Here is a 26,357-nt window from a genome sequence, read left to right on the forward strand (position 1 = left end):
AAAGTTATACAAATCACCAATATACACTTATTGCAGGAAATGCTTATAAAGTGTTTTTTTTTCCCTGCACTTACTACTGCATCCAGTCTTCACTTCCTGGATAACATGGTAATGTCACAACCCGACTTCCAGAACTGTGCGGGCTGTGGCTGCTGGAGAGGATGATGGCAGAGAAATGCTCAGTGTCCCTCCAGTGCCCTGTGTCCCTCAGTGTCCCCCTGCCATCATCCTCTTCATTTGTGGGCTTATAGCAAAGGCACGCAAGTACATACAAAGATAAAAATATAGAATCAGCAGAAGATATAGAATCAGCATTGTATACTGCTAACTGATGTTGACTGATAACTTAAAGGACAACTCCCACGGGACCTGAAAAAAAACAAAACAAAAAAAAACACAGACACACACACACCATACTCGCCATCCCTCCGTCACCTCTTGCCGCCATCCTGCGATCTTCCTCACTTCCAGGTCCATGGGAGAGAAAAGGCTGCCAGTGCGCTTGCGCACAGGCAGCCTTTTCATTGGCTGAAGTGCATCACATGGCTTCCAGCAAGCTCAGCCAATCAGGGCTGAGCGAGCTGGAAGCCATGTGATGCGCTCCAGCCAATGAAAAGGCTGCTGGTGCGCAAGTGCACCAGCAGCCTTTTCTCTCGCATTCACTTTACATGAAGACGCAGAGGAGGAAGAAGACCTGGCACGCCCGCCCCCCGGCTCTGATGTCATTGTCACAAGATGGCGCCCAGGAGACAGTGGGTCTGAAAGGGGGTCAGACCGGTTATTTAAACACATTACAAAGTTATATAACTTTGTAATGTGTGTTAAATAAGCTAAAAAAGATTTTTCGTGGAAGCTGTCCTTTAAGTTTAGCTAGTGTTTTGGAGGTGACCATGTTTTGGAGTCCCATTAAATTCTGATTGTCTAACACATCAAAACAGCGGGGGATGTTTACTAGAGGTAATTAATTTTTATAGTCAAACAAAAAAAAATTTTTTTTCATCATCATTTACACCAGACTTGACTAATTAACGAAAACTTTTTGAAAAAGCTCTATATTCGAGTGACAGTAGCCACCACTGGAAACTGGAGAGAGCAAAGAAGCTTACTGCATGAGCTGAATACAATAAACACATTAAGTACCTATGTTCCCTCTAGTGGCATTTGCACTGCAGGCAGCCACAGTGTTGGGATTTACAACTATGGAGTAGCACTCCAGATTGACAACAAAAAAAAAAAAAAAAGTATATGTATATATATCTTTTTTTGTACACTGTATATATTATTAATTATTATTATAATTAACCTGGGCCTCTGTAGACCGTTTTTGGTTGCTAATGCAATCATTTCAGTTGCTATCAGGAGTCTTAGATATACAACATTTTATGCATTCATAGGAACTATTGCTTTATGGAAATTATAATGTGATCTACCCATTAAAAGGAATCTGTCAGCTGTGATTCATGTTCCAAACTGCTGACACTGTTACGGTGTGTTCAGACGGAACAATTATCGCTCAAATCTGCGTGATCGGCTTGTGTAAACACAGCGAACGATCACGTGACGAGCGAGAAATCGTTCATTGTAATCTTTGAACGTGATCTCAAATCGTCATTGGTCGTTCGATTAAAATTTGCAGATCGCTTCATCTAAAGCAGACATGTCAAACTCTGGCCCCCAGTGTATCTGAGTTTGACACCTCTGATCTAAACAGTCTTTCACAGATTGACCCTATGTGTAAGATGGGCTTAACCCTTCCCTCCGCAGGACGTACCGGCACTTCCTGCTGGAGGGTGGGGAGGTTCAGAGAGGGGCCGCGTCACGGCCCCGCCCTGAACCGCCACAATCCCAGTTGCTTACTGCAGATTGGCTGTGCCCGCTAATTAGGATAGAAACAGACAGAGATCAGAGATCAGAGATCAACAGAGATCAGGTCATAAAGGAAAGCCTGAGATTTCTCCTCTTTTCAAATCCATTCCTGGTTTTGGCTTCAGATCTTTGGCAGATAATCTTTCTGTGTAAATAGACCCTTATGGTGCGTTTACACAGGCAGATTTATCTGACAGATCTTTGAAGCCAAAGCCAGGAACAGACCATAAACAGGGAACGCGTCATAAAGGAAAGACTGAGATTTCTCCTTTTTTTAAATCCATTCCTGGTTTTGGTTTCCAAAATCTGTCAGATAAATCTGCCTGTGTAAATGCACCATTAGATTCAGCTGTCAAAAATGACAGCTGCATCTAACTATCCTTTTCAGCCCCTTCCCTGGTGTCTAGTGTCTCAATGGGAGATCAGTGCTGTGTATATAGAAGTCCTCCAGGGGGCTTCTAATTACTGTTAGTGGAAAAAAAAAAAAAATGTTTTTAATCATATAAAACCCCCTCCTCTAATAAAAGTTTTTATAAATAAAAATAAATAAGCATATTTGGTATCACCGCGTGTGTAATCGCCCGAACTATTAAATTATAACATTCCTGATCTCGCACGGTGAACTGTGTAAGCATAGAAAAAAAATTCCAAAGTGCAAAATTGCGCATTTTTGGTTGCATCAAATCCAGAAAAATTGTGATAAAAAGTTATCAAAAAGTCGCATATACACAAGTAATATACCAATGGAAAGTACACATCATGGCGCAAAAAATGACACCTCACTTAGCTCCACAGACCAAAGGATAAAAGCATTATAAGCATGGGAATAGAGCAATTTTAAGGAACATTTAGTATTTTTAAAAGGTTTTAATTTTTAAAAGCAAGCAAGTTGCATATCGTTGTATTCGTATCAACTTGAGGAACATAGATGTCAGTTTTACCATAGGGTGCATAGCGTAAATACAACCCCCCCCCCCCCCCCCAAGAAGAAATATTGCATTTTATTTTCAGCTATTTCACTGCACATATAAAATTTTTCCTGGTTTTGCAGCATATTTTATGCAAAAATTAAGTCTGCCATTGCAAAGTACAATTAGTGCGGCAAAAAATAAGGGTTCATTTGGGTCTGTAGGTGAAAAAATGCAATTGCTGTGGCCTTTTAAACACGAGGAGGAAGAAAAACGAAAATTTGACCAGGAGGGAAGGGGTAAAGCAATCTTAAGACGATCACAATAACGATTGTTTTAAACGATTTATCTCTCGGTCTAGAAACCAAATTGTTGCCTCAAAATCATTAATCGATCGATTGGGCAAAAGGACCATAAGATAGCTTTTAGGGCAAGGAGACACATTACCTTTCATATATCCAGCTGTGCCTCCAAAATGTAGAGAAATGCTTTCGTTCAAGGTGTCAAAGAGGCTTTTGCAACCTCCTGAATATCTGCAAGGTGTATTGTCTCTTCTCTTCCCCCTTCCTGCTTGGTGACCTCCTGGAGGTTTGGTACCAAGCAGCGTCAGGTATAGAGGGGGGGTTACAGCTTTCTGTACTTCAAGAGCTCAGGAAAGCCTCTGACTCTTCTTACAATATAATAAAAGCTTTTTCTACAATCTGGTATCACAGATAGATATGAAAGGTACCATGTGTCTCCTTGATCTAACAGATATCTAAAAGTTTAAATGGAATCTGTTGGTAACAATTCATATTCCAAAGTGTTTCTTTCAGAGGTTTGGATCTATATGGAGCCTGCACTAAACAGGTATAATGTATAATGGAGCCTATCCAACGCAGCTGAAAAGTGATTCTGACCACTCAGAAGGGAAGAATGTTGTTGCATGCTTCCCTGTTATTCAGCGACTGGTTGTGGCTGAACGCTGGCTGTGGCCTCCCTCAGTGGAAGAGAATTCCCTCCCCTCTATGAGGAGCCGCGTCATAGAGGGGAGGGAATTCCCTCCCACTGGGGGCGGGCCGGCCGACCTCCAGTGCTTTAGCACGGCCCGGTACCGCTGGATAGAATGGTGCCATACACGGGAACCGGGCTGCGGTTCGAAAAATGGACCACGGCACTGGCTTCCCCATGACGGCGCCGATCAGTGTGTTAAATTCAAGAGGATGTACCTGGTGGTACATCCTCTTTAAACCAGCCATAACGCTAGACTGTCCCCTCCATGTAGTCATCAGGGAGAGGAGTGGGGGAGGACTGGTTGGATTTCAGCAGGCCTGATCATTTGCGCTGAAACGCAGAGCTCCTAGAAGAAGTGTTGCTAGCAGGTTATGTTTTCCACATGTTCTGAGTACGAATCAGATTCATGCAACTGTATGCCATAGACAGTACTGTGCAAAAGTTTTAGGCAGGTGTGAAGAAAGTACTACAAATGCAAAAAATGTTATTTCTACACCAGTCAACAAAATGCAAAGGAAATGAACAGAAGAGAAATCTAAATTAAATCAATATGTCCTGTGAGCGCCCTTTGCCTTTAAAGTAGCATAAGCTCTTCTAGGAATACTTATACAGTGTTTGAAGGAACGGCAGATTGCTTCAAACATCTTTGAAAACTATCCAGAGATCTGTAGATGTAATCCTGTTCAATACCTTCTTTCTTTTCATGGAATCTCAGACAGTCTTGACCCTAAGCTACCCTTAGGCTACAAACTCCCTTGGCGGGTCTGCAGCGAGTCCCCTCGCTGCGTATTTGCAGCGAGACTCGCTGCAGATCCCGGCCCTATACTTTTAATGGCAGACAAACACGCAGCAGGGATGAACATCCCTGCTGCGAGTTTGTCTGCAGCCCACCCCATTAACCCCCCGGCCGCCAGGGCTGATACTTCACCTGATCCCGACTCCGGCGGTTCCCGATGTCTTCAGCAAGCCAGAGCGGGGACCAGGTGAAGTATATGCTCCAGCCAGCCGCCCGCAGCCCCTTTAACACCTCCCGCAGCCCAGGCCGCCCGATCAGCCTGCCCCCGCCCCAAACGCACACCAGATCTGCAGCAGATCCGCAGCAGATTTGATTGAGCAGATTTGATGCTGTGTTCAGTTATTTAGATCAAATCAGCCAAGGATCTGCTGCGGATACGCAGCAGAAAATCTGCTGCGATACGGTGTGTGAAGCTACCGACTTTTTTTTTCAACCAGCACAAGACTAAAAAGCTGCCTGCAGGAGACTGCACCTGGATATAGCTTTGTTTTACAGCATAACTAAAATATCATAATAAATATAATAAATTGCAAACTTTCTTCCTATCACATTCTATTGATTTAGATTTTAAATGTTATAACAGGTACACTTTAAGCTAGTTTTCTGAAACATACATATGTATGGGACAAACCCGTACCTAGCCATTGATGCCAAGAGTGGCCTCAATTCCATGAGTGTTTTTTAAAAAGGTTTTTATTTATTTGCTGGATGGAATGTATGCCTTAGGTCCCCACCTATTTTCTTTATTTACCAGTGTCTTTAAATACACTGAGGACAGTTCCATTGCTAATACTGTGTACACAATGCATGTACTCACTGTTTCTAAAATGTAACAGATTAATTCTGTTATTTAGCTTAGAGGCGGTAACAGTGACTTATGTCTCTTAATTACTTTTGGTGGTACAAGTAATAATATAACAGCATGTTGCATGTGTGACTATCACTACCTTTTTCAGTGTACAGTTGTATATGTTTGTATACACCAAGCATACGAACTACGTTTAGCAGAAAACCACGTTCTGTGTGGTTTTACTCTACTAACTACATAGTAACAGATTTAAGCATGTTACAGGAAGTGTAGGAGTCTACGCAACCAGAACCATTGTCATGTTACGCCACAAATATGAGAAAAGTCTGGGTATGTATAGCACATTAGTAATGCAGCCACTGCCTTTGAATTACACATTTGCCTCTAGAGCTGAAGAAAAATATGTCAATTGCGCAATCCTAAGCTGAGATATAACGGGAACCTGAACAAAATCCCAGCACAGCTCTTATTACAAAGGTGGAGCCCAGCTCTCTGGAATTCCACCAAACAGCATAGTGTCAGCAATTCACAGTCTTAAGGGTAGAGAAGCCGATTTCTATGACCTCACACACTATTAAAAGCAGGTAAGATTTCCCATATAACTGAATACTAAAGCCACATACAACAACAAAAAATAAAATATTACTCACACATTAGGACAATGCAGTATTACCACTAACTTTTGCTCCATGACTGCATACATTCTAATGCTGGCTATGTACTTGTAGCTATTTGAATCTTGATCAGTACAATCTGTTATACATGATTAGAATTTACATCACGGACAGAAAAGCAGTTAATTTGTGGTTTCTAGCAAAAGCACAATGAAAATATAAAAGCTACACAGCCTATAAAAGACTGAGGCCTTATTTCTAAGTTTAGTGCAAGGTCCATAATTATAGACAATGTGATGCCGGGAGCTCCAAAACAGTTTAAAGGGAACCTTTCGCCCCAATTGGGCTGATATGGTTATCTGGAGCAATGTATAAAGCTACTGCAGCAGCTGCGGAACATACCGGCCGCAGCTTCAGCAGGAGCTTTATACATTGTTCCAGGGAACCATATCAGCCCAATTGGGCTGATTGGTTCCCTTTAAGGCTATGTTCACACAATGTATTTTTTTAAATTAATCATGGCCGTTGTTGCAATTTGCAACAATGGCCGTGATGAATTCAAGACATACTTTGCATTGAAAATGAATGGAATCCTGGCCGGAGTGTATACAATATGGGGGAGATTTATGAAAGGGTGTAAATAAACACATGGTGTAAACTGCCCACAGCAACCAATCACAGCTCAGCTTTCAGCTCTGGTAGAACAAAATAGGAGCTGTGATTAGTTGCTGTGGACAGTTTACACCAGGTGTATATTTACATGCTTTCTTAAATCTCCCCCATAGTGTATACACTCCGGCCAGGATTCCATTCATTTTCAATGCAAAGTATGTCTTGAATTAATCACGGCCATTGTTGCAAATTGCAACAACGGCCATGAATAATTAAAAAAAATACATTGTTATTGTTACATAGTATAACCTCTGGCCGGGATTGCAAGCGGCTGCACGGAAAAATGACAAGTCAGTTTTGTGCGGCTGCAATTCATTAAAAAGCGGCCGTAAAGAACTGTCAGTTCACACAATGGAAAGTGCGGCTCTGGCCGCACTTCCCATTGTGTGCTATGGTAAATTGGGATGGGGGCGCACAAGGATGCACCCACATCCCAATTTAACATAAATGAAGTACACCCGGCCGGTATTGATGATTTTCACTGACAGGGTCACAGAACGGCCAGTGGTTTACAGTGTGTGAACCCGGCCTAAGGGTAAGTTTACACAGAAATTTATCTGACATATTTTTGAAGCCAAGGCCAGGAATGGATTGCAAAAGAGGAGAAATCTCAGTCTTTCCTTAATAACTTGTTCCCTGTTTATGGCTTTGGCTTAAAAAAATCTGTCAGATAAATATCTCTGTGTAAACGCACCATAAGGCTATGTTCCCACATGGTATTTTTGGTCAGTATTTTGCAACCAAAACCAGAAGTGGATTAAAAACACAGAAAGGCTATGGTCACACATTGTTGAAATTGAGTCAGTGGCCGCCATTTAATTGGCAAATATTTACTGTTATTTCAAAACAGTAATTAACAGTAATTATTTGCCATTAAATGAAGGCCATCTACTCAATTACAACAGTGTGTGAACAGAGCCTGTGTTTTCAATCCACTCCAAGTTTTTGTTTCACAATACTGACCAAAAATACGGTGTGGGAACATAGCCTAAATGTTCACACTACTGTACTAACATGGCATGTAATAATGAATAATGATGCTGGGAACTCCAAAGTCTGTTCCACAGCACATCGTCCATAATCACAGACCATGCACAGAATGTGGGAATAAGGCTGAAAGGAGAAGTCCAGTGAAAATTTTAATTAAAGTATTTTATTGCCCCCCAAAAGTTATACAAATCACCAATATACATATACACTTATTACAGGAAATGCTTATAAAGTGCTTTTTTCCCTGCACTTACTACTGCATCAAGGCTTCACTTCCTGGATAAAATGGTGATGTCACAACCCGACTCCCAGAGCTGTGCGGGCTGTGGCTGCTGGAGAGGATGATGGCAGGGGGATACTGAGGGACACAGGGCACTGGAGAGACACTGAGCATCCCTCTGCCATCATCCTCTCCAGCAGCCACAGCCCGCACAGCTCTGGGAGTCGGGTCGTGACATCACCATTTTATCCAGGAAGTGAAGCCTTGATGCAGTAGTAATTTCAGGGAAAAAAGCACTTTATAAGCATTTCCCGTAATAAGTGTATGCTGGTGATTTGTGTAACAATACAATACTTTAATAAACATTTTGACTGTACTTCTACTTTAAGGGACCTTTTACATGGCCTGATATGGCAAGGATGCAAGCAAGTGCTGATCCGAGATCTGAGCTTGTTTCTGTGCCTTCAGAAGCCATGATTTATCACATGACCTGGCCGCATGAATGATCACTGTATCGTTCATTTAGCCATTTAAATATATTGCTATTAGCTGCACATCCCCTGTGCCGAGTCTTCCTGCTACACAGGATGTGTGGCCAATAGCGATAAATTTTGAAGCCGTACAAAAGAAGCGATCAGCCAATGAGCAGGTGCTTTCTTGCTCCTTAGCTGATACATTTACAATGGCCGATTATCGGCCAAAGGACATTTCTATTTTTTGCCAAAAAAATTGTATGTGCAAAAAGCCTTAGGAAAACAGCCTTGCAATAAAGTACATTACTGAGCCTGCAGCTCCCAAAAGGAATCATCTAGAGTGTGTAATATGGAAAGCGGTGTAAACTGCCCCCAGCAACTAATGACAGCATCTGGCAATCATGAGCGGCCAGTTATGTCACTGCCACCTGTAAATCCAAGGGGAGGGGTACAATAAAGGAATCACTCAGTATCTCATGTCATGGAAGACTTGGGACCCCTGTTATAATTGCGGGGGTCCCAGCAGTCAGATTCCCCCATTATCATACATTAATCCCTTATTGTTAGTATTGTGCTAAGCATTAGTAGTAAAAACCAGGAATGGAACTGACACAAAGAAATAACATGATGGAAAGAGGTGCACCTTTCTCTGTGTTTTGAACACACTCCTGATTTGGCTAAAGTCACCAAAATCCAGTGTGAACATGGTGTAAGGAGGAAGTGTTACCATGCCAGCATTAGTGACTGCTGAGGGTACAGGGCAGACCAGCAGATGGGTGCTGTCAGAGGACTCACAAAGAGGGGGCACAACCCCCAGTAATAGTATCTGCAGGAGGAGTCAGCAGTCTCTATGGGGCAGCATGCCAATCATTGCCCTTTAAATACCCATCAGAGCTAAGGGTGGAAGGGTTGGTGGATACAGGACCCCAGCATTCTGTAGGTACTAGGTGTAACATTGCTCCATGTAAAGGACCAGTCCCATCATTCCCAGGGTGTAACTCCTGGGCATGCTGGGACTTGTAGTCCCCTTACAGTTGGAGGGTCACAGGTTGGGGGATGACTGCCATGATGAATGTCAGCAGCTGCACTCCTCAGTAACGTGAGAAGTAACTCAGCTCAGGCTACAACTTGTGAGGACTGCAGAGCCCCGGGCGGACACAGCACACAGCAGCCACACTACCCACCTATAGTCTCCCCGTCCTCAGACATCTCGTCCAGCTCCAGGGTGGTCTCGTCGCTGGAGTACGCCATGGTGAGGGAGCGCAGGGTGTTGTCTCCTTAGTTGGCGGGAGCCTTTCTTCTTCTTCTCCTCCACCCGGGGCGTCTTGTCATGGAGAGCGGGGGCGCTGTGGGTGCTGTGCCCGGCGCTCAGCGGCAGTGGTTGGTGAGGGGCACACAGGGCAGGAGAAGAGGGGCACACAGAACTCACAACTAGTAAGTGTGCAGCTCCCCTGCTCAGCAGACGGGCTCAGGCCGGAACTGCACGTAGTGTGAGGAGCCCTGAGGATGCTCGATGCATTGCTGAGCTCCTGCCGCAGGCGGGACCTCACTGCTCCTGCCTCTAACTAGTCTTCATAGAGTCCAGATCCCAAACTACAGGGCACGGCCCGAAATACGGCTGTGAGGAGAAGCCGATCTGCGCCCTCTGGCTCCCCCTGGCGTCCGTTCTCTTCATGGTAAAGCTGAATGCAGGACTGAGCAGCACCAGGAGGCTGTGCGCACCCAAAAGACGCCCTGTGTTTAACCCCTTAAGGTCAAAGCCTATTTTCGTTTTTGCTCTTTTGCTTATTCCATTTTAAGTTTAAAAGTCCATAGCGCTTGCATTTTTTCACCTAGAGACGTATATGAGCGCTTATTTTTTGCGAAACCAATTGTACTTTGCAATGACCGGCATTATTTTTCCATAACATATGCTGCGAAACCGGAAAAAAATCATTTGCGCTGTCAAATTGAAAAAAAAAAACGAATTTGTTTTGATTTCGGGGAGTTTTGCATTTACGCCGTCCGTCCTATGGTAAAACTGACTTGTTATGCATGTTCCTCAAGTCGTTACGATTACTATGATATATAACATGTATAACTTATATTGTATCGGATGGCCTGTAAAAAATTCAAACCATTGTTAACAAATATACGTTCCTTAAAATCGCTCCATTCCCAGGCTTATAGTGCTTTTATCCTTTGGTCTATGGGGCTGTGTGAGGTGTCAGTTTTTGCGCCATGATGTGTTCTTTCTATTGGTACCTTGATTGCGCATATACGACTTTTTGATCATTTTTATTACATTTTTTCTGAATTTGATGCGACCAAAAATGCGCAATTTTGCACTTTGGAATTTTTTTGCGCTTACGCCGTTTACCGTGCGAGATCAGGAATGTGATTAATTAATAGTTCGGGCGATTACGCGCGCGGCGATTCTAAATATGTTTATTTATTTATTAATTTATATTTATAAAATGGGAAAAGGGGGGTGATTTGGACTTTTATTAGGGGAGGGGATTTTTTATTAATAAAAACACTTTACTTTTTTTTTACATACACTAGAAGCCCCCCTGGGGGACTTGTATATACATAGCACTGATCTCTCATAGAGATCAATTCTGTGTATATACACAGCAAAGATCCATGAGATCGGTCATAGATTGCTATGGCCTGCTGCAGGCCATAGCAATCTACTGCCGAGACGGGATCAGCGTCATTCCGACGCTGAGGCCCGGCACGGCCAGAAGAACGGATCTCCCCCCCGCAATCGCATTGCGGGGGGGAGATCCGACCCACTAGACACCAGGGATGTTGTGCATAAAGCACTTCAATGCAGCTGTCAGGTTTGACAGCTGCATTGAAGTGCTTAATTAGCCGGCGCGGCAACGGGACCCGCGCCGGCTAACAGAGGCACTGCCCGGCTGCACGTGTCAGCCGGGATCAGCGCCGTTCAGAGCGGGGTCCCGGCGGGACCCCGCTCTGAACACCCCCCGCGGCGCCATGACGTATCAGATACGTCATGGGTCGCTAAGGGGTTAAAATAAAATAAAAAAAAAAAAATCTCACTTTGGATATATACACACACGTCTTTTATACTGCTGGGGAAAAAGACGGACAAAAAGCAAAGAAACCACTGTAGTTTAGAGTTTTAAGCCATAAAATGCAACATTTTTTTTGTGTTGTATGCCAACTATGTCCTCATTTAAATGCCAAAATCCAGTTGTTCTGTACCTGAGCGACCTGAAAAAAAAGGAAATCTCTCATTTATTTGCTCACATCTACTAAGATTGTCAGACTTTCCATTTTATCATGTGTTTGATAGCCTTATGTGTTTGTCAGGATTTCTGCATGTATAACTTGTGCGCCCACTTGTGCCTGTTTGCACCAAACTGAGACAATCTATATCATAAAAATGAAAGTCTGTTTGTCTGTCCCGTATAGACTTCCAAACGCCTGAACCGTTTGACCCCAAATTTGGCATATAGATACATTGGGTACCCGGGAAGGTTATTGCGAAGGTTCCGTCCCCGCCAGATGTACAGGAGGGGAGGGGGAGGGGAAAGAGCGGCGCCCCATAGAGATGAATGGGAAAATCTCCACACTGCACACACAGGTGATATAATTAGCTGCATGTCTCCAGCAGTAAACAGCAGTTGGAAGCCTTAGCAACCAATAGGATTACTGCTTTCATTTTCACAGGGAGCAATGGTTGCTAGGGCAGCTGCCTCACAACATCCACAGAAATAACTGGTAGACCCCCTACTCCATCTATACAGTACATGTATACAGGACCCCCTACTCCATCTATACAGTACATGTATACAGGGCCCCCTACTCCATCTATACAGTACATGTATACAGGACCCCCTACTCCATCTATACAGTACATGTATACAGGACCCCCTACTCCATCTATACAGTACATGTATACAGGGCCCCCTACTCCATCTATACAGTACATGTATACAGGGCCCCTACTCCATCTATACAGTTCATGTATACAGGGCCCCCTACTCCATCTATACAGTACATGTATACAGGGCCCCCTACCCCATCTATACAGTACATGTATATAGGGCACTACAGGTATACAGGACCCCCTACTCCAACAATACAGTACATGTATACAGGTCCCCTTACTCCATCTACAGTGATACCTTGGTTTAAGTGTAACTTGGTTTAAGAGCTTTTTGGTTTAAGAGCTCACAGTTTTTCAAAATTGTGACTTGGTTTAAGAGCATTGTTTTGGTTTAAGAGCTCCCTGTACTGGGCGGGAGGGCGAGTGGGGGAGGGGCTTGGCATGCACAGTGGGGTCTACAGCACTGTACTCTGACCCAGGAAGTCTCCATCACCTTCTAAATCATAGCAGATCCACTTCAGGCTGGGGCTTGCATCAGGGGACAGGACTGTGGAGGTAATCTCTTCATATCTGTAACCCCTCTCTCCCCGGACAGAGAGCGCTGTATGTATGTGCCCACATCTGCCCTGCTCATTCCTTCATGCTCCCTGCAGTCTCTGTCAGCTCTGATTGGTCCATGCTTAAAATACCCCCTTTCCCATTGCTGTCATGTAACCACACAGACCTCTGACAGCAGCCCTCCTTCTCTATTCGAGCCTGTTGTACTACCCTCCTGCATTATGGGCATCTGCAGTTCCATTCTGTATCTACAAATTGCGGCTGTTTTTCAGGTTTCTGCACTTACTCTATAATATATTATACACCACATGCTGATTTCCATACTGTACAGTAACTTATAATGGGACATATTCAGCTGTTTTTAAATGTTTGTTTCATTTGTTTTACGTTATTCAGAATATAAATTCACTATTTTTGGGGTGTGGAACCAATTGTCTGCATTTCAGTAATTTCTTATGGGAAAACTTGCTTTGGTTTAAGAGTGGATTTGGATTACAAGCACAGTCCCGGAACGAATTATGCTCGTAATCCAAGGCACCACTGTATACAGTACATGTATCTACAGGGCCCCTACTCCATCTATACAGTACATGTATACAGGACCCTCTACTCCATCTATACAGTACATGTATACAGGACCTCCTACTCCATCTATACAGTACATGTATACAGGACCCCCTACTCCATCTATACAGTACATGTATACAGGGCCAACCACTACATCTATACAGTACATGTATACAGGCCCCCCTACTCCATCTATACAGTACATGTATACAGGGCCCCCTTCTCCATCTATACAGTACATGTATACAGGATACAGGGCACTACAGGTATACAGGACCCCCTACTCAAACTATACAGTACATGTATACAGGGCCCCCTACTCCATCTATACAGTACATGTATACAGGACCCCCTTCTCCATCTATACAGTACATGTATATACAGGACCCCCTACTCCATCTATACAAAACATGTATACAGGACCCCCTACTCCATCTATACAGTACATGTATACAGGACCCCCTACCCCATCTATACAGTACATGTATACAGAACAGTATTACCAGCTGCTGCTGCCCTAAGCACTAAACCTGAAGGTGCCCCATCCTCACTCACCAACTAGCATCAGGATAGCTAGGTAATAGCTCCAGACGTCACATTTAACACCGCCACACCAGGCCTGACCAATACCGCCATACTGTGACTGGATAACACTGTCATACCACACCTGACCAATACCACCATACTGTGACTGGATAACACTGTCATACCAGACCTGACCAATACCGCCATACTGTGACTGGGTAACACTGCCATACCAGACCTGACCAATACCGCCATACTGTGACTGGGTAACACTGCCATACCAGACCTGACCAATACCGCCATACTGTGACTGGATAACACTGACACACCAGACCTGACAAATACCGCCATACTGTGACTGGATAACACCGCCATACCAGACCTCACCAATACCGCCATACTGTGACTAGATAACACCGCTATACCAGTCTGAAAGGGAGGGTACTGCCCCTCTGCAAGGTGCTACCGTACGCACCAGACCATGGGTGCCTAATGGTAAATACGACCCTGCAGGTACACAGGACACTACAGGTATACAGGACCCCAAAACTATACACTACAGGTGCACGGGACCTCCACCAACTATATACTACAGGTATACAGGACCCCAAACTTTACACTACAGGTATACAGGACCCCCAAACTATATACTACAGGTATACAAGACCTCCACCAATTATACACTACAGGTATCCAGGACCCTCAAACTATAAACTACAGGTATACAGGACCCCAAAACTATAAACTACAGGTATACAAAACCTCCACCAACTATACATTACAGGTGTACAGCACCAACTATATACTACAGGTATACAGGACCCCCGAACTATACAGTACAGGTATACAGGACCTTCACCAACTATACACTGCAGGTATACAGGACCTCCCTCAACTATACACTACAGGTATACAGTCCCCCCCCAACTACACACTACAGGTATACAGGAACCCCCCAACTATACACTACAGATATGCGAGACCCCTAAAAACTATACACTGTGGGTATACAGAACCCCTCCAACTATGCACTACAGGTATACACTAATTCCACTGATTAACTCATGAAACAATACCTTTAGCTTGGCCTCCTTTGCACCTTAGAACAAATCTAATTAACACACTGCCACTTTATACCCGGGCAGCGCCGGGTACATTTTCTAGTCACATCTAAAGGTCCTATTACACGGAACAATTACCGGTCGTTACGGACGATAATCGTCCCGTGTAATAGAAGGCAACAATCGTTTGTCTTTCAACATGTTCAACATCTGCTGCCGTCACTTCGCTGAATAGGAGCAGCGGCAGCAGACCACCACTACCTGCTGTGGGCTGCCCGTATGATCTAGTGATCTCCCGGGCAGCCCCCCCGCACTCACCTGCTTGCTGCTGAAGCGTGTAATAGCAGCAGCAGCGAGCGGGGAAAGAGCAAGTGCGGGCTGACAGCGCTGGTTTGATCCTCTCAGTCGGCCTGTGTAATAGGGGCTTAAAATGACTGTACCACCAGGCCCAGGCTGAAGCACTGGAGAAAGGCTGACCCACCCTTAGTGGGAGGAAACCCCAGCCCCTCCATGACGTGACTCCATTAGAATCAATGGAACCCTATCATAGAGGGGCGGGGGTTTCCTCCTACTAAGGGTGGGTCGGACCGCCTCCAGTGCTTCAGCCTGGGCATGGTGGTACAGTCACTTTAAAGGGGTTATCCAGTGCTACAAAAACATGGCCACTTTCTTTTAGGGTACAAACACACACACCGTATACGCAGCAGATACGCAGCAAATACGCAGCAGATTTGATGGTGCAGATTTGATGCTGTGTTCAGTTATTTAGATCTAACCTGCTGCGTATTTGTTGCGTATTTGCTGCGTATCGCAGCAGTAAATACGCTGCGCATACGGTGTGTGTGTTTATACCCTCAGAGACAACTCTCGACTCTTGTCTCCAGGTCAGGTGCGGTTTGCAATTAAGCTCCTGTCAGAAAAGGACAGGAAGGCACAAGGACAGGTGAGCCCTGAAGCTGGCACCCATCCCACTGGTCCTACCTACTTGCCCCAGATGCCCTAGATGGCAAACGGACAACTGGACGGCAGTCCCTGTACTTTCTAAGGTGCAACACGAAACAAAACAAGACAGACACACACAATAAGAGAGAGGTCAGAATTCCGGGTCAGTAACAGTCGAGGGGCGAGGTACAAACACGAGTCCGAAGGATAGTCAGAAATACAAGCCAGAAGGTGGGGTAACGGGAATAGCAAGGTCAGGAAAGATTGCGAGGTCAAGAAAACACTAGGAGTACTAGGCTCTATCGCAGGCAAGGACTGAGACACAGGGGAAGGAACTTATACAGCCTGGAGTCCCAGCCCCCTGAACACAATTGGAGCTGAGACTCCAGGCTAATACAGAAAGATGTTTTGACTGGGGCATTTAGCCGTCAGTCAAACAACCCTAATGCCGCTCAGCTGGGGGAGAATGAGCCCAGCCGCGGCTAACAGTGTGGGCGTCTTTCAGCAGACTGGCTGCCAGGGACGCCGCTGACGTTCCCCTAGCAACCAGCCCTGCACTAAGGACGCCGTCGGCGTCTCCTGAGCCTGGCTGCGCGCACCAGCAGAGCGAGAGCCGGGAGCGCGGCCAGCCGTAGAATCATAACAGCGGGCTGGCTGCTAGGGACGCCGGCGGCGCGCCCCCAGCAACCGACCCCGCGCGTGGCTTGGATCCTGACAGCTCCATTCACTTTAATGGAACTGAGCAGCAAAACCCCACCCAAACTGGAGACAAGAGTGGGGCTGTCTCTGGAAGAAAGTGGCCATGTTTTTGTAGCGCTTGATAATAATAATAATTTTTATTTATATAGCGCCAACAGATTCTGCAGCACTTTACAATTCTGGGGGTACATACATAGACAGAAATCAGACATTGCAGAGATATACATATAATTATCCATACAGTACATGAGGAGTGAGGTCCCTGCTCGCATGCATGAGCTTACACACTATCGGGAGGGGGTTTGAGACAGTATGGCAGAGGGGCAAAGTGCATCATTGTTCTTATGGTCCGGCCATCTTTATAAATAAGGCAGTGCAAGTAAGGGTGGGTGTCACCAGCCAATGCCTGCATGCACAGGTCTAAGTGCTTAAATGCTTGGTGTGTGTGTGTGTGTGTGGGGGGGGATTTAGGGTAGCAGTCAAGATTAGGGAACCTGGTAAGCCTGCTTGAACAGATGTGTTTTGAGGGCACGTTTGAAGCTTTGTGTATTGGAGGTGAGCCTGACAGTCTTGGGTAATGCATTCCATAGAACTGGTGCAGCTCGGGTGAACCCCTTTAATGTGAAACAATCAGAGATGCTGGAGCATGGGCCAATCACGCCAGTCATCAACAGGTCTCTGACTGCAGTAGCTGCCCATGATTGTTTGTGCGCTGCCTAAAAACACCAGGATTTCTCAGTTCCTGACATCTTCGATCTTGATCTTGTACTGCACTACTGTCTGTGAGTCACTTCAGCTCTGATTACTGGTATTGTCTGTGTTTCTGATTCTGTCTTTGGTATTGCTCCTGGTTTTTACCCTTGACTTGTTATTGACTTCCCTTAGTTTACAATTTGTGGCTTATCCGTACCCGGCTGGTTTTGACATGGACTGTTGACTATCCTGTAATAATAATAATAATAACAATAATATTTATTTGTATAGCGCCAACAGATTCCGCCATGCCTGTATCCCTGACAGGCCCTACACCTAATAGTAGTAGGGAACTTCAACCAGTTGGGCCTGCTGCCTAGGGCAGATTGATCAATTAAGCAGGGACAGTGAGCTGGGTTCAGTACAGGGCTTACTGCTCCCAACTGGCATCTCAAAGGGGTCCGAACTGTACAAAAAAGGTACTGAAAAAAACTGCTGATTAAGGAGAGTAGAGAGGAGATGTCACTGGAAAAGGAGGTGACAAAGGGAGTCAGTGCTGCTAGGAGTGTGGATGAAGAGTATAGAAAGATAGAAAACATGCCAGGTGGGTAAAGGGGTGGGTTATGGAGATAGGAGTGCTGCAGTGTGATGTTGGGTTATACAGATGGAGCAATATATATTTCTGTGCTGTGGTGCTTGGTTACACAGGTGGAACAATATGTATTGGTGCAGTGTGGTGTTAAGTTTTTACAGGTGGAGCAGTATGCATTTCTGCGATGTGATGTTGGGTTACTACAGCTGGAGCCATATGTACTTCTACACCATGATGTTGGGTTACTACAGCTGGAGCCATATGTACTTCTGCACCATGATGTTGGGTTACTACAGCTGGAGCCATATGTACTTCTGCACCGTGATGTTGGGTTACTACAGCTGGAGCCATATGTACTTCTGCACCGTGATGTTGGCTTACTACAGCTGGAGCCATATGTACTTCTGCACCGTGATGTTGGGTTACTACAGCTGGAGCCATATGTACTTCTGCATCGTGATGTTGGCTTACTACAGGTGGAGCCATATGTACTTCTGCACCATAATGTTGGGTTACTACAGCTGGAGCCATATGTACTTCTGCACCGTGATGTTGTGTTACTACAGGTGGAGCCATATGTACTTCTGCACCGTGATGTTGGCTTACTACAGCTGGAGCCATATGTACTTCTGCACCATGATGTTGTGTTACTACAGGTGGAGCCATATGTACTTCTGCACCGTGATGTTGGCTTACTACAGCTGGAGCCATATGTACTTCTGCACCGTGATGTTGACTTATTACAGGTGAAGCTATATGTACTTCTGCACCGTGATATTGACTTATTACAGGTGAAGCCATATGTACTTCTGCACCATGATGTTGGGTTACTACAGCTGGAGCCAAATGTACTTCTGCACCGTGATGTTGGCTTACTACAGGTGGATCCATATGTACTTCTGCACCTTGATGTTGGGTTACTACAGCTGGAGCCATATGTACTTCTGCACCGTGATGTTGGCTTACTACAGGTGGAGCCATATGTACTTCTGCACCGTGATGTTGGGTTACTACAGCTGGAGCCATATGTACTTCAGCATCGTGATGTTGGCTTACTACAGGTGGAGCCATATGTACTTCTGCACCGTGATGTTGGGTTACTACAGATGGAGCCATATGTACTTCTGCACCGTGATGTTGGCTTACTACAGGTGGAGACATATGTACTTCTGCACCGTGATGTTGGGTTACTACAGCTGGAGCCATATGTACTTCTGCACCGTGATGTTGTGTTACTACAGGTGGAGCCATATGTACTTCTGCACCGTGATGTTGGGTTACTACAGCTGGAGCCATATGTACTTCTGCACCGTGATGTTGGGTTACTACAGCTGGAGCCATATGTACTTCTGCACCGTGATGTTGGCTTACTACAGGTGGAGCCATATGTACTTCTGCACCGTGATGTTGGCTTACTACAGCTGGAGCCATATGTACTTCTGCACCATGATGTTGGGTTACTACAGCTGGAGCCATATGTACTTCTGCACTGTGATGTTGGCTTACTACAGCTGGAGCCATATGTATTTCTGCACCGTGATGTTGGCTTATTACAGGTGAAGCAGTATGTGTTTCTGAGATGTGGTGTTGGGTTATTACAGGTAGAACAGTATTTATCGTGCACTGTGGTTTTTGTTTGTCATTGGTAGAGAAGTAGTTAATTCTGCACTTGTGCCGATTTGACTTTGGAATACTTGATTCCTTATACTGATACTTATGAGAAAGCTATGTTAAGTGTTATCAGTAATCAACTGAGGCAGGAGGAAGCCTCTATCAGCTGATCTCGCAGTAAAGCCCACAGACAGATTTGAGAGGCTTGCGGCCTTCACATCAAAAGGGGATCAAACACTGGGTGTCATCAAGAAAATAGCTGTGGCACTTCAGCTTCTGAGGAAAAATGCAGTTTGAAAAAGATGAAAAACGGATGCATTTGTGTGCAGCCGTTTTGATCCGATTTTCCATTAACTTCCATTATAAAAAACGGATCAAAACTGATCCGTTTTTTTTTGACAGACACAAAAACGTTGCTGACACTATTTTTTTGTCTGTTAAAAAAAACGGATCCGTTAAACGTATGCTGAAAACGCAGTGTGAACCCAGCCTTACTGTACAGATTTGAATCAATTGTATATGTCACTTTTTGCACTTTATAACAAGAACAAAGTAGAAGGAGTACATAAAAACAGTGCAAAAAGTGTACAGTACTGACCACAAGTGGTGATGCCTTGAAAATTTTTTTCCATATGAGCAAGCTCTTATCACTAAAATCAGGTGAGAACTTAGGCCGTTGACTGATACAGCCAGTGTTTGAGTGTCAAACAACGGCTGATGTCTCAGCTGTTCACCAGGCCGATACTGCAGTATCGGCTGGGTGAACATGACTTCATTTTAATTCGAATGTGTGCTCATTTGGGTTTGCCCGTGCTCCAGTTAGCCAAAGAGAACAATGTAAAGTACAGCCGGGAGCTGTACTTTACATTGTGTGCGCAGTCTATTTTGTACAGTCAGTTTTTCTGTGCTCTTCTGTGTTCTTTTCATAGAATAGCCGTAGTATATACACTAGAATGTAATCGCACACTGTCAATTAACAACGGCCGTTGTTTATTGTGAAAATACAGTGTGTGAACGTGGCCTTAGTCTATGTTCAAACATAGTATTTTTGCTCAGTATTTTGGTTAGTATTCTTCAACCAAAACCAGGAGTGGATTGAAAACACAGAAAGGCTATTCAATGGCAAATAATTGCTGTTATTTTAAAACAAATACAGAGCAACTATTTACACAAAAAAACAACAACATTTTATAGTGTTTACAGCGTGTTCAAAAAAATCCACTGCGATTCCCCTCCTGTCAGTTACAATAGGATTACATACTCATAGCGGGTTTGTCATCCTGCTGCAAGTTTGTAAGTGGAAGCCCCCTTAACCCCCCGCGGCCCGGTGCATACATTACCTGGTCCACGATCCAGCTTGTTCTGTGGCTCCTGGCGTCCTAACATCCTGCTCAGCCAATCAGTGCCCGATCCCGCCGCAGTGCACTGATTGGATGAGTGGAACGTCCAGACGTCAGGAGCCACAGAACAAGTCAAAGTGTGGACCAGGTAATGTATGCACCGGGCCGCGGGGGGTTAAGGGGGCTGCCGCTTACAAACTTGCAGCGGGATGACAATTCTGCTGTGAGTATGTAATCCTATTGAAAGCTCTGTTACCTGTAAACCAACTACAAACTTGTTGTGTTTAGGCCATGTTCCCACAGCCTCTTATTAGCCAAAATAACAGCCGTTATTTTATAAAGACTGCCACAAATAATGATTACAAACATTATATTATCTGTGGCTGTTATTTATTAAAAGACGGCCGTTGTATGGACATAGATGAGCTAGGTAGTCATGATGAGCCGCTGCCGGATCAGCAGTGAGCTCCTCTGTTCATCCAATGTGGGTCGCTCGCACTATGGTCTCATTGCGTGCACCTACTGTACCTTCACTGATAAATGGTTAATATAATGTGGAACCTACAATGGCCCAGTACTAACTTCTATGCAAACATTTTATTTCCAGACCACAAAAATTTAAAAACCACAGCTTTATGAAAAAGCTCTCATGGGTCTAATATTGCATTAGCCTCGAAACATTTGGGGTTATGGATGTATTATTACATTTGTGAAATAAACTAAGTAAACTGCCAATTGCATTCTGGGTAAATGGAGAGTCATTGCTAAGTTCACTTTAAAATATATCTGCCTCATTGTTTGTAATGAGATAAGAGTACAGAAGTTATTTAGAGAAAATGAGATTCATTATTTCATAGTATCTCTGAAAAACATGATTTCTTGGGATCATGTTGTTTTCTTTTGTTATTATAGCAAAATGAGCATTAGTATGGTCATTTGCAACTGTACATGTTTATTCTTTATTCTATTGTCCAATGCTGCGTTGTCTGCACAATGTAACATGGGTGATACTACTGCAGTGTGGCTGAGCTCTTGTCTGCTCTGCTGCCCTCTGCTGATAGGACAGGGTAATTACATAGTAGAAAATCCATAGAAAAACACTGTTTCCTGGCATCATCAATATATAATCAATGGAGATTCCACCCCTGGGACCCTAACTGATCAGCAGTAATCATTGATTTTCCTGCCTTATAACACAGGTGTAGCACTGTACACACTTGGCTGTACTTGTCATTTAAGCACAACCATATTCAATCAAAAAGGACTGAGATGTACTACTAGGCACAACCACAAAAGTATGTATGGTGCTGTGCCTATGAGCATGTCCCCATCCTTCCACACACGTGACTCCCTCAGCATGTCCCCATCCATCTGCTCTGTTTCCATCTATGCATGACCCCAATCCATCCAGCCTGTGCCCCCTGCATGTTCCAGTTCATCCATAACCTTCCCCCCTTTGCATGTCCCTATCCACCCACACCATGTCCCCCTCAGCATGTCCCTATCCATTCACACCATGTCACCTTTCAGCATGTCCCCATCATTTATCTATCCATCCATCCTGTGTCCCCTTTCAACATGTCACCATCCACACATACCTTAATCCCCCTTTAGCACAGCCCCCTACCGTGTCCCCTTTCAGCATGGAAAAAATACACAAGTTCCTTCAAGACATACAGCAGCTGATATGTACTAGTAGGATTGATATTTTTTAATAGAAGTAATTTACAAATCTATATAACTTTCTGCCTCCAGAAAGATTTTAAAACTTTTTTCCCTCCGGAGTATCATTTTGAGGAATGCATTGTTCATGAGGTTGTCAGGACGGAACAGGTAGGGACTAGACACGACAGTGGGCCCTAGGTTTGAACCCACCCTCTGTCCCTACCTACTTGCCTCAATCCGCCCTAGACGGCTATGGACAACCACAAAGACTTTCCCTATACTGAGAACGTGAAACACAGAACAAGAAAGACGGACAAACAATATATGATAGTCAAACAGGCAAGGTCAGAACCAAACAGGCAGCGCAGTACAAAACAAGTAACAGTCAGATTGTCAAAAGCCAGAGGTCTGGTAACACAGTTGTTTTATGCTGACCAAGAACCTGGTCCAGATCCTCATTGGATCGGCGCTCCAATCCTCCAGGCTGCAGAAGGCAGAGAAACCAAACAATCAAACAGACCACTCAGCTGTGAAAATCAAGTCCAGGAGCTTCTCAGCTTAACTCCTGCATTGCCAGGAAGCTGAGAAGCAAGCGGTTGTGTCACAAAAAAGCACATTAGGCCCAGTTCACACCAGGTTACTGCACAATCCTGCAAGATGTTATTTGAAGTGTTTACCTAAACCAACATTATTGCTTTACTCAGAGGAGCAGACTCCTATAGATTCTCTAGTAAGGTCATGTTCCAGGTCAGTTTTTGGTCTGTATTTTCAGCTATAGTTTCAGTGTTGTTTACTTTTTTCTGGTGTTTTTTTTTTTCTTTTACTTTTGATCCCCGGGACTTATGCAGGGCCGAATATTGGAACCAATTAGGAGTTGGCGATAAATTCATACAAGCTTGTACCAAATGTCAAAATAAATAAAAAACAAATGACAACCCACCATTAAATGCTGATGGGAGTGGTAGACTTGCAGGAAGTAGATGTCTTGCTGGGTGGCTTAGATAAAGCACAAACACTCAATATTACAGTACAGGCAATGACTTATCTGACAACAACAGCCCTAAAAACTTAATATGTAGAGTTGTGTAATACATTAGATAAACTTCCAAAATCAAATGCCAAAAGCTACGCAGATATAGAAAACAAAAAACAGCAGAGCACCAATAAAATCATTATAATCACACCTGAATCTAGAAGCTAGAGTCGTAAATAGACTCAAACATCATCTAAAACCAGGCACAAGACAAACCCAGCATGCACCATACACCAACAAAAATAAACATTGCTTCTAGCAATTACCTAAATATTCAAAGATAAAGAAAAATGACAGGACCGGACCTGCTATGCATGACAGACATATTCAAGCATTATATGGACATGCATTCATTTGAATGACCAGCACATGATGCTACATTCCATCTGCAGCAGTCAATGCAAAAACAATGTTAACCTAGACGTGGCTTAATTACAGCTGATTGCTGTTTATTTGAGCTGATCACTGCTTCTGCTTCATTAGGGAGCCTTCCCACATATCGTATCGCTGCGTATTTATAGTACTGAACTCGCACAAAACTTGCATGAAAGTAGTTGCTTTTTTTGTAGTGTTAAACTGGCATTTGAAAATCAAAATACTGGCATGTAAAAATCGCACCAAACACACAGCGAGAATACACATACATTGACTTGATAGCAATCTGTATCGCTGCAGATTTATGTGCGAGAAACTCGTAGCGATAAATACACAACGATACGATACATGTGAAGGCACCCTTAAAAAGAAGATCAACCCCTTCCCGCCCCAGAACGTACCAGTATGTCCTGGCAGCAATGCAGTTCGCACTCTAGAAAATACTGGTATGTACTGGTGATTGGCTAGCCTCAGAAGCAGAGCACACAGCTGCGGTCCCACACCAACTGCAGAGACCAGACTGGTAACAGAGTTTAGTAACTTTTCTAACCCTTTAGGTGGTTAACAGGAATTAAAGGGGTAGTGCAGTGAATAGCTTTTTCCCCCATTCCCTCCCCACATGAAAAGTTATATAGATGCATAATATACATCGGTAGCAGATTCCAGCCCCTTACCCGACTTTTTCTGGTCCTGCTGGTTCCGGAAGAGGCTTACTTCCGGGATCCGCAAGGACCATGTAACAGCCCTGGGCGCCATCTGTGGTCGACACGTAGGGCCCATACGTCACAATCTGGGGCTCCCGGCACTCCCCCCTGCCTTGGCACTCCTCCCCTGCACTGCTATTGGTTATCCTCTAGCACAGTAATTCCACTACTATTAGAACTGCAAGTCCCAGCGCACCCGATGGCCAAACACTGAACTGACATGTGTCTGGCTATCGGGTGTGCTGGGACTTGCAGTACTAATAGTACTGACATTGCTGTAGATAGCGCAGCAGGGTAAAGCAGGTCATACACTGACTGACAGTGTACAACCTGCTTTACCCTGCCGCACATTCACCCATATCCACCTACATGTTCCGCCGTTCCCCATACATTATATAGTATCTCCAGTGGGGGAGGGCAGTCCCCGGAGCTGACCCGGCTCCGATATCCTCCCCCTCTGCCCGGGTCTGTATCCCCCCTCTGACCGGCTCCGTATTTCCCCCTCTTCCCGGGTCTGTATGCCCCCTCTGACCGGGTCCGTATCCCCCCCCTCTGACCGGCTCCGTATCCCCCCTCTGACCAGCTCCTTATTCCCCCTTCTGACCGGCTCCATATCCCCCCCTCTGACCGGCTCCGTAATCCACCCCCAGCAGTGCCACCGCCCGGACAGCCCAGCAGTGTCCACCTCTCAGCCCCGCTCCATTATCCACTTCCCGGGAGGAGCAGAGAGCATCGGTGGGACGCTCTGAGCTGTGGTGTCGCCATCACTGGAGGCGGGCGGTAAGCAGCGCTGACAGCTCCCGAGCCCCGGACACACTGAGCCCATCTGCCGCTCCTGCTGACCGGTAGACGCTGCAGCGGCAGATGGGCTCAGTGTGTCCGGGGCTCGGGAGCTGTCAGCGCTGCTCACAGCCCGCCTCAGGCCACTGCACCCCCTGTGATTGCGGCGCCGCAGCTCAGAGCGTCCCACCGATGCTCTCTGCTCCTCCTGGGAAGTGGATAACGGAGCGAGGCAGAGGGGTGGACGCTGCTGGGCTGTCCGGGCCGGTGGCACTGCTGGGGGTGGGATACGGAGCCGGTCAGAGGGGGGGATATGGAGCTGGTCAGAGGGTGGGATACGGAGCCGGTCAGAGGGTGGGGATAACGGAGCTGGGTCAGCTCCGGGGACTGCCCTCCCCCTCTGGAGATACTATATAATGTATGGGGAATGGCGGAACATGTAGGTGGATATGGGTGAATGTGCGGCAGGGTAAAGCAGGTTGTACACTGTCAGTCAGTGTATTACCTGCTTTACCCTGCTGCGCTATCTACAGCAATGTCAGTACTATTAGAACTGCAAGTCCCAGTGCACCCGATAGCCAGACACATGTCAGTTCAGTGTATGGTCATCGGGTGCGCTGGGACTTGCAGTTCTAATAGTAGTGAAATTACTGTGCTAGAGGATAACCAATAGCAGAGCGTAGGAGGCGTGCCAAGGCAGGGGGGAGTGCCGGGAGCCCCAGGAACGCCCCAGATTGTGACGTATGGGCCCTACGTGTCGACCACAGATGGCGCCCGGGGCTGTAACATGGTCCTTGCCGAACCCAGAAGTAAGCCTCTTCCGGTACCAGCAGGAACAGGAAAAGTCGGGTAAGGGGCTGGAATTTGCTACCAATGTATATTATGCTTCTATATAACTTTTCATGTGGGGAGGGAATGGGAGAAAAAGTTTTTTGCTGCACTACCCCTTTAAAGCAATATAGGGGTGACATTTAAAAATAAAAACATTTTTTTGCAACTTTTCAATTATAACCTCTGAAACACAGCATAAA

The 26,357-nt window shown here is 45.2% G+C and overlaps 2 protein-coding genes across 2 annotated transcripts in view; one reads left to right on the forward strand and one right to left on the reverse strand.

Moving 5' to 3' along the window:
• Positions 1 to 9,932, reverse strand: part of ANO6 (anoctamin 6) — a 64,471-nt gene extending 54,539 nt beyond the window's left edge. The window contains exon 1 of the mRNA XM_069975977.1: positions 9,525 to 9,932. Coding sequence (XP_069832078.1) covers positions 9,525 to 9,591 — 67 coding nt within the window. The 5' untranslated portion in view covers positions 9,592 to 9,932. The remainder of the gene's footprint in view (positions 1 to 9,524) is intronic.
• Positions 9,933 to 19,298: 9,366 nt separating this feature from the next.
• The window catches only part of DBX2 (developing brain homeobox 2), a 51,612-nt gene continuing 44,553 nt past the window's right edge, over positions 19,299 to 26,357 (forward strand). The window contains exon 1 of the mRNA XM_069955988.1: positions 19,299 to 19,374. Within this exon, the coding sequence (XP_069812089.1) occupies positions 19,313 to 19,374 (62 nt within the window). The 5' untranslated portion in view covers positions 19,299 to 19,312. The remainder of the gene's footprint in view (positions 19,375 to 26,357) is intronic.

The sequence above is a fragment of the Dendropsophus ebraccatus genome, chromosome 1, assembly GCF_027789765.1.
Source record: "Dendropsophus ebraccatus isolate aDenEbr1 chromosome 1, aDenEbr1.pat, whole genome shotgun sequence".
Lineage (NCBI taxonomy): Eukaryota > Metazoa > Chordata > Amphibia > Anura > Hylidae > Dendropsophus > Dendropsophus ebraccatus.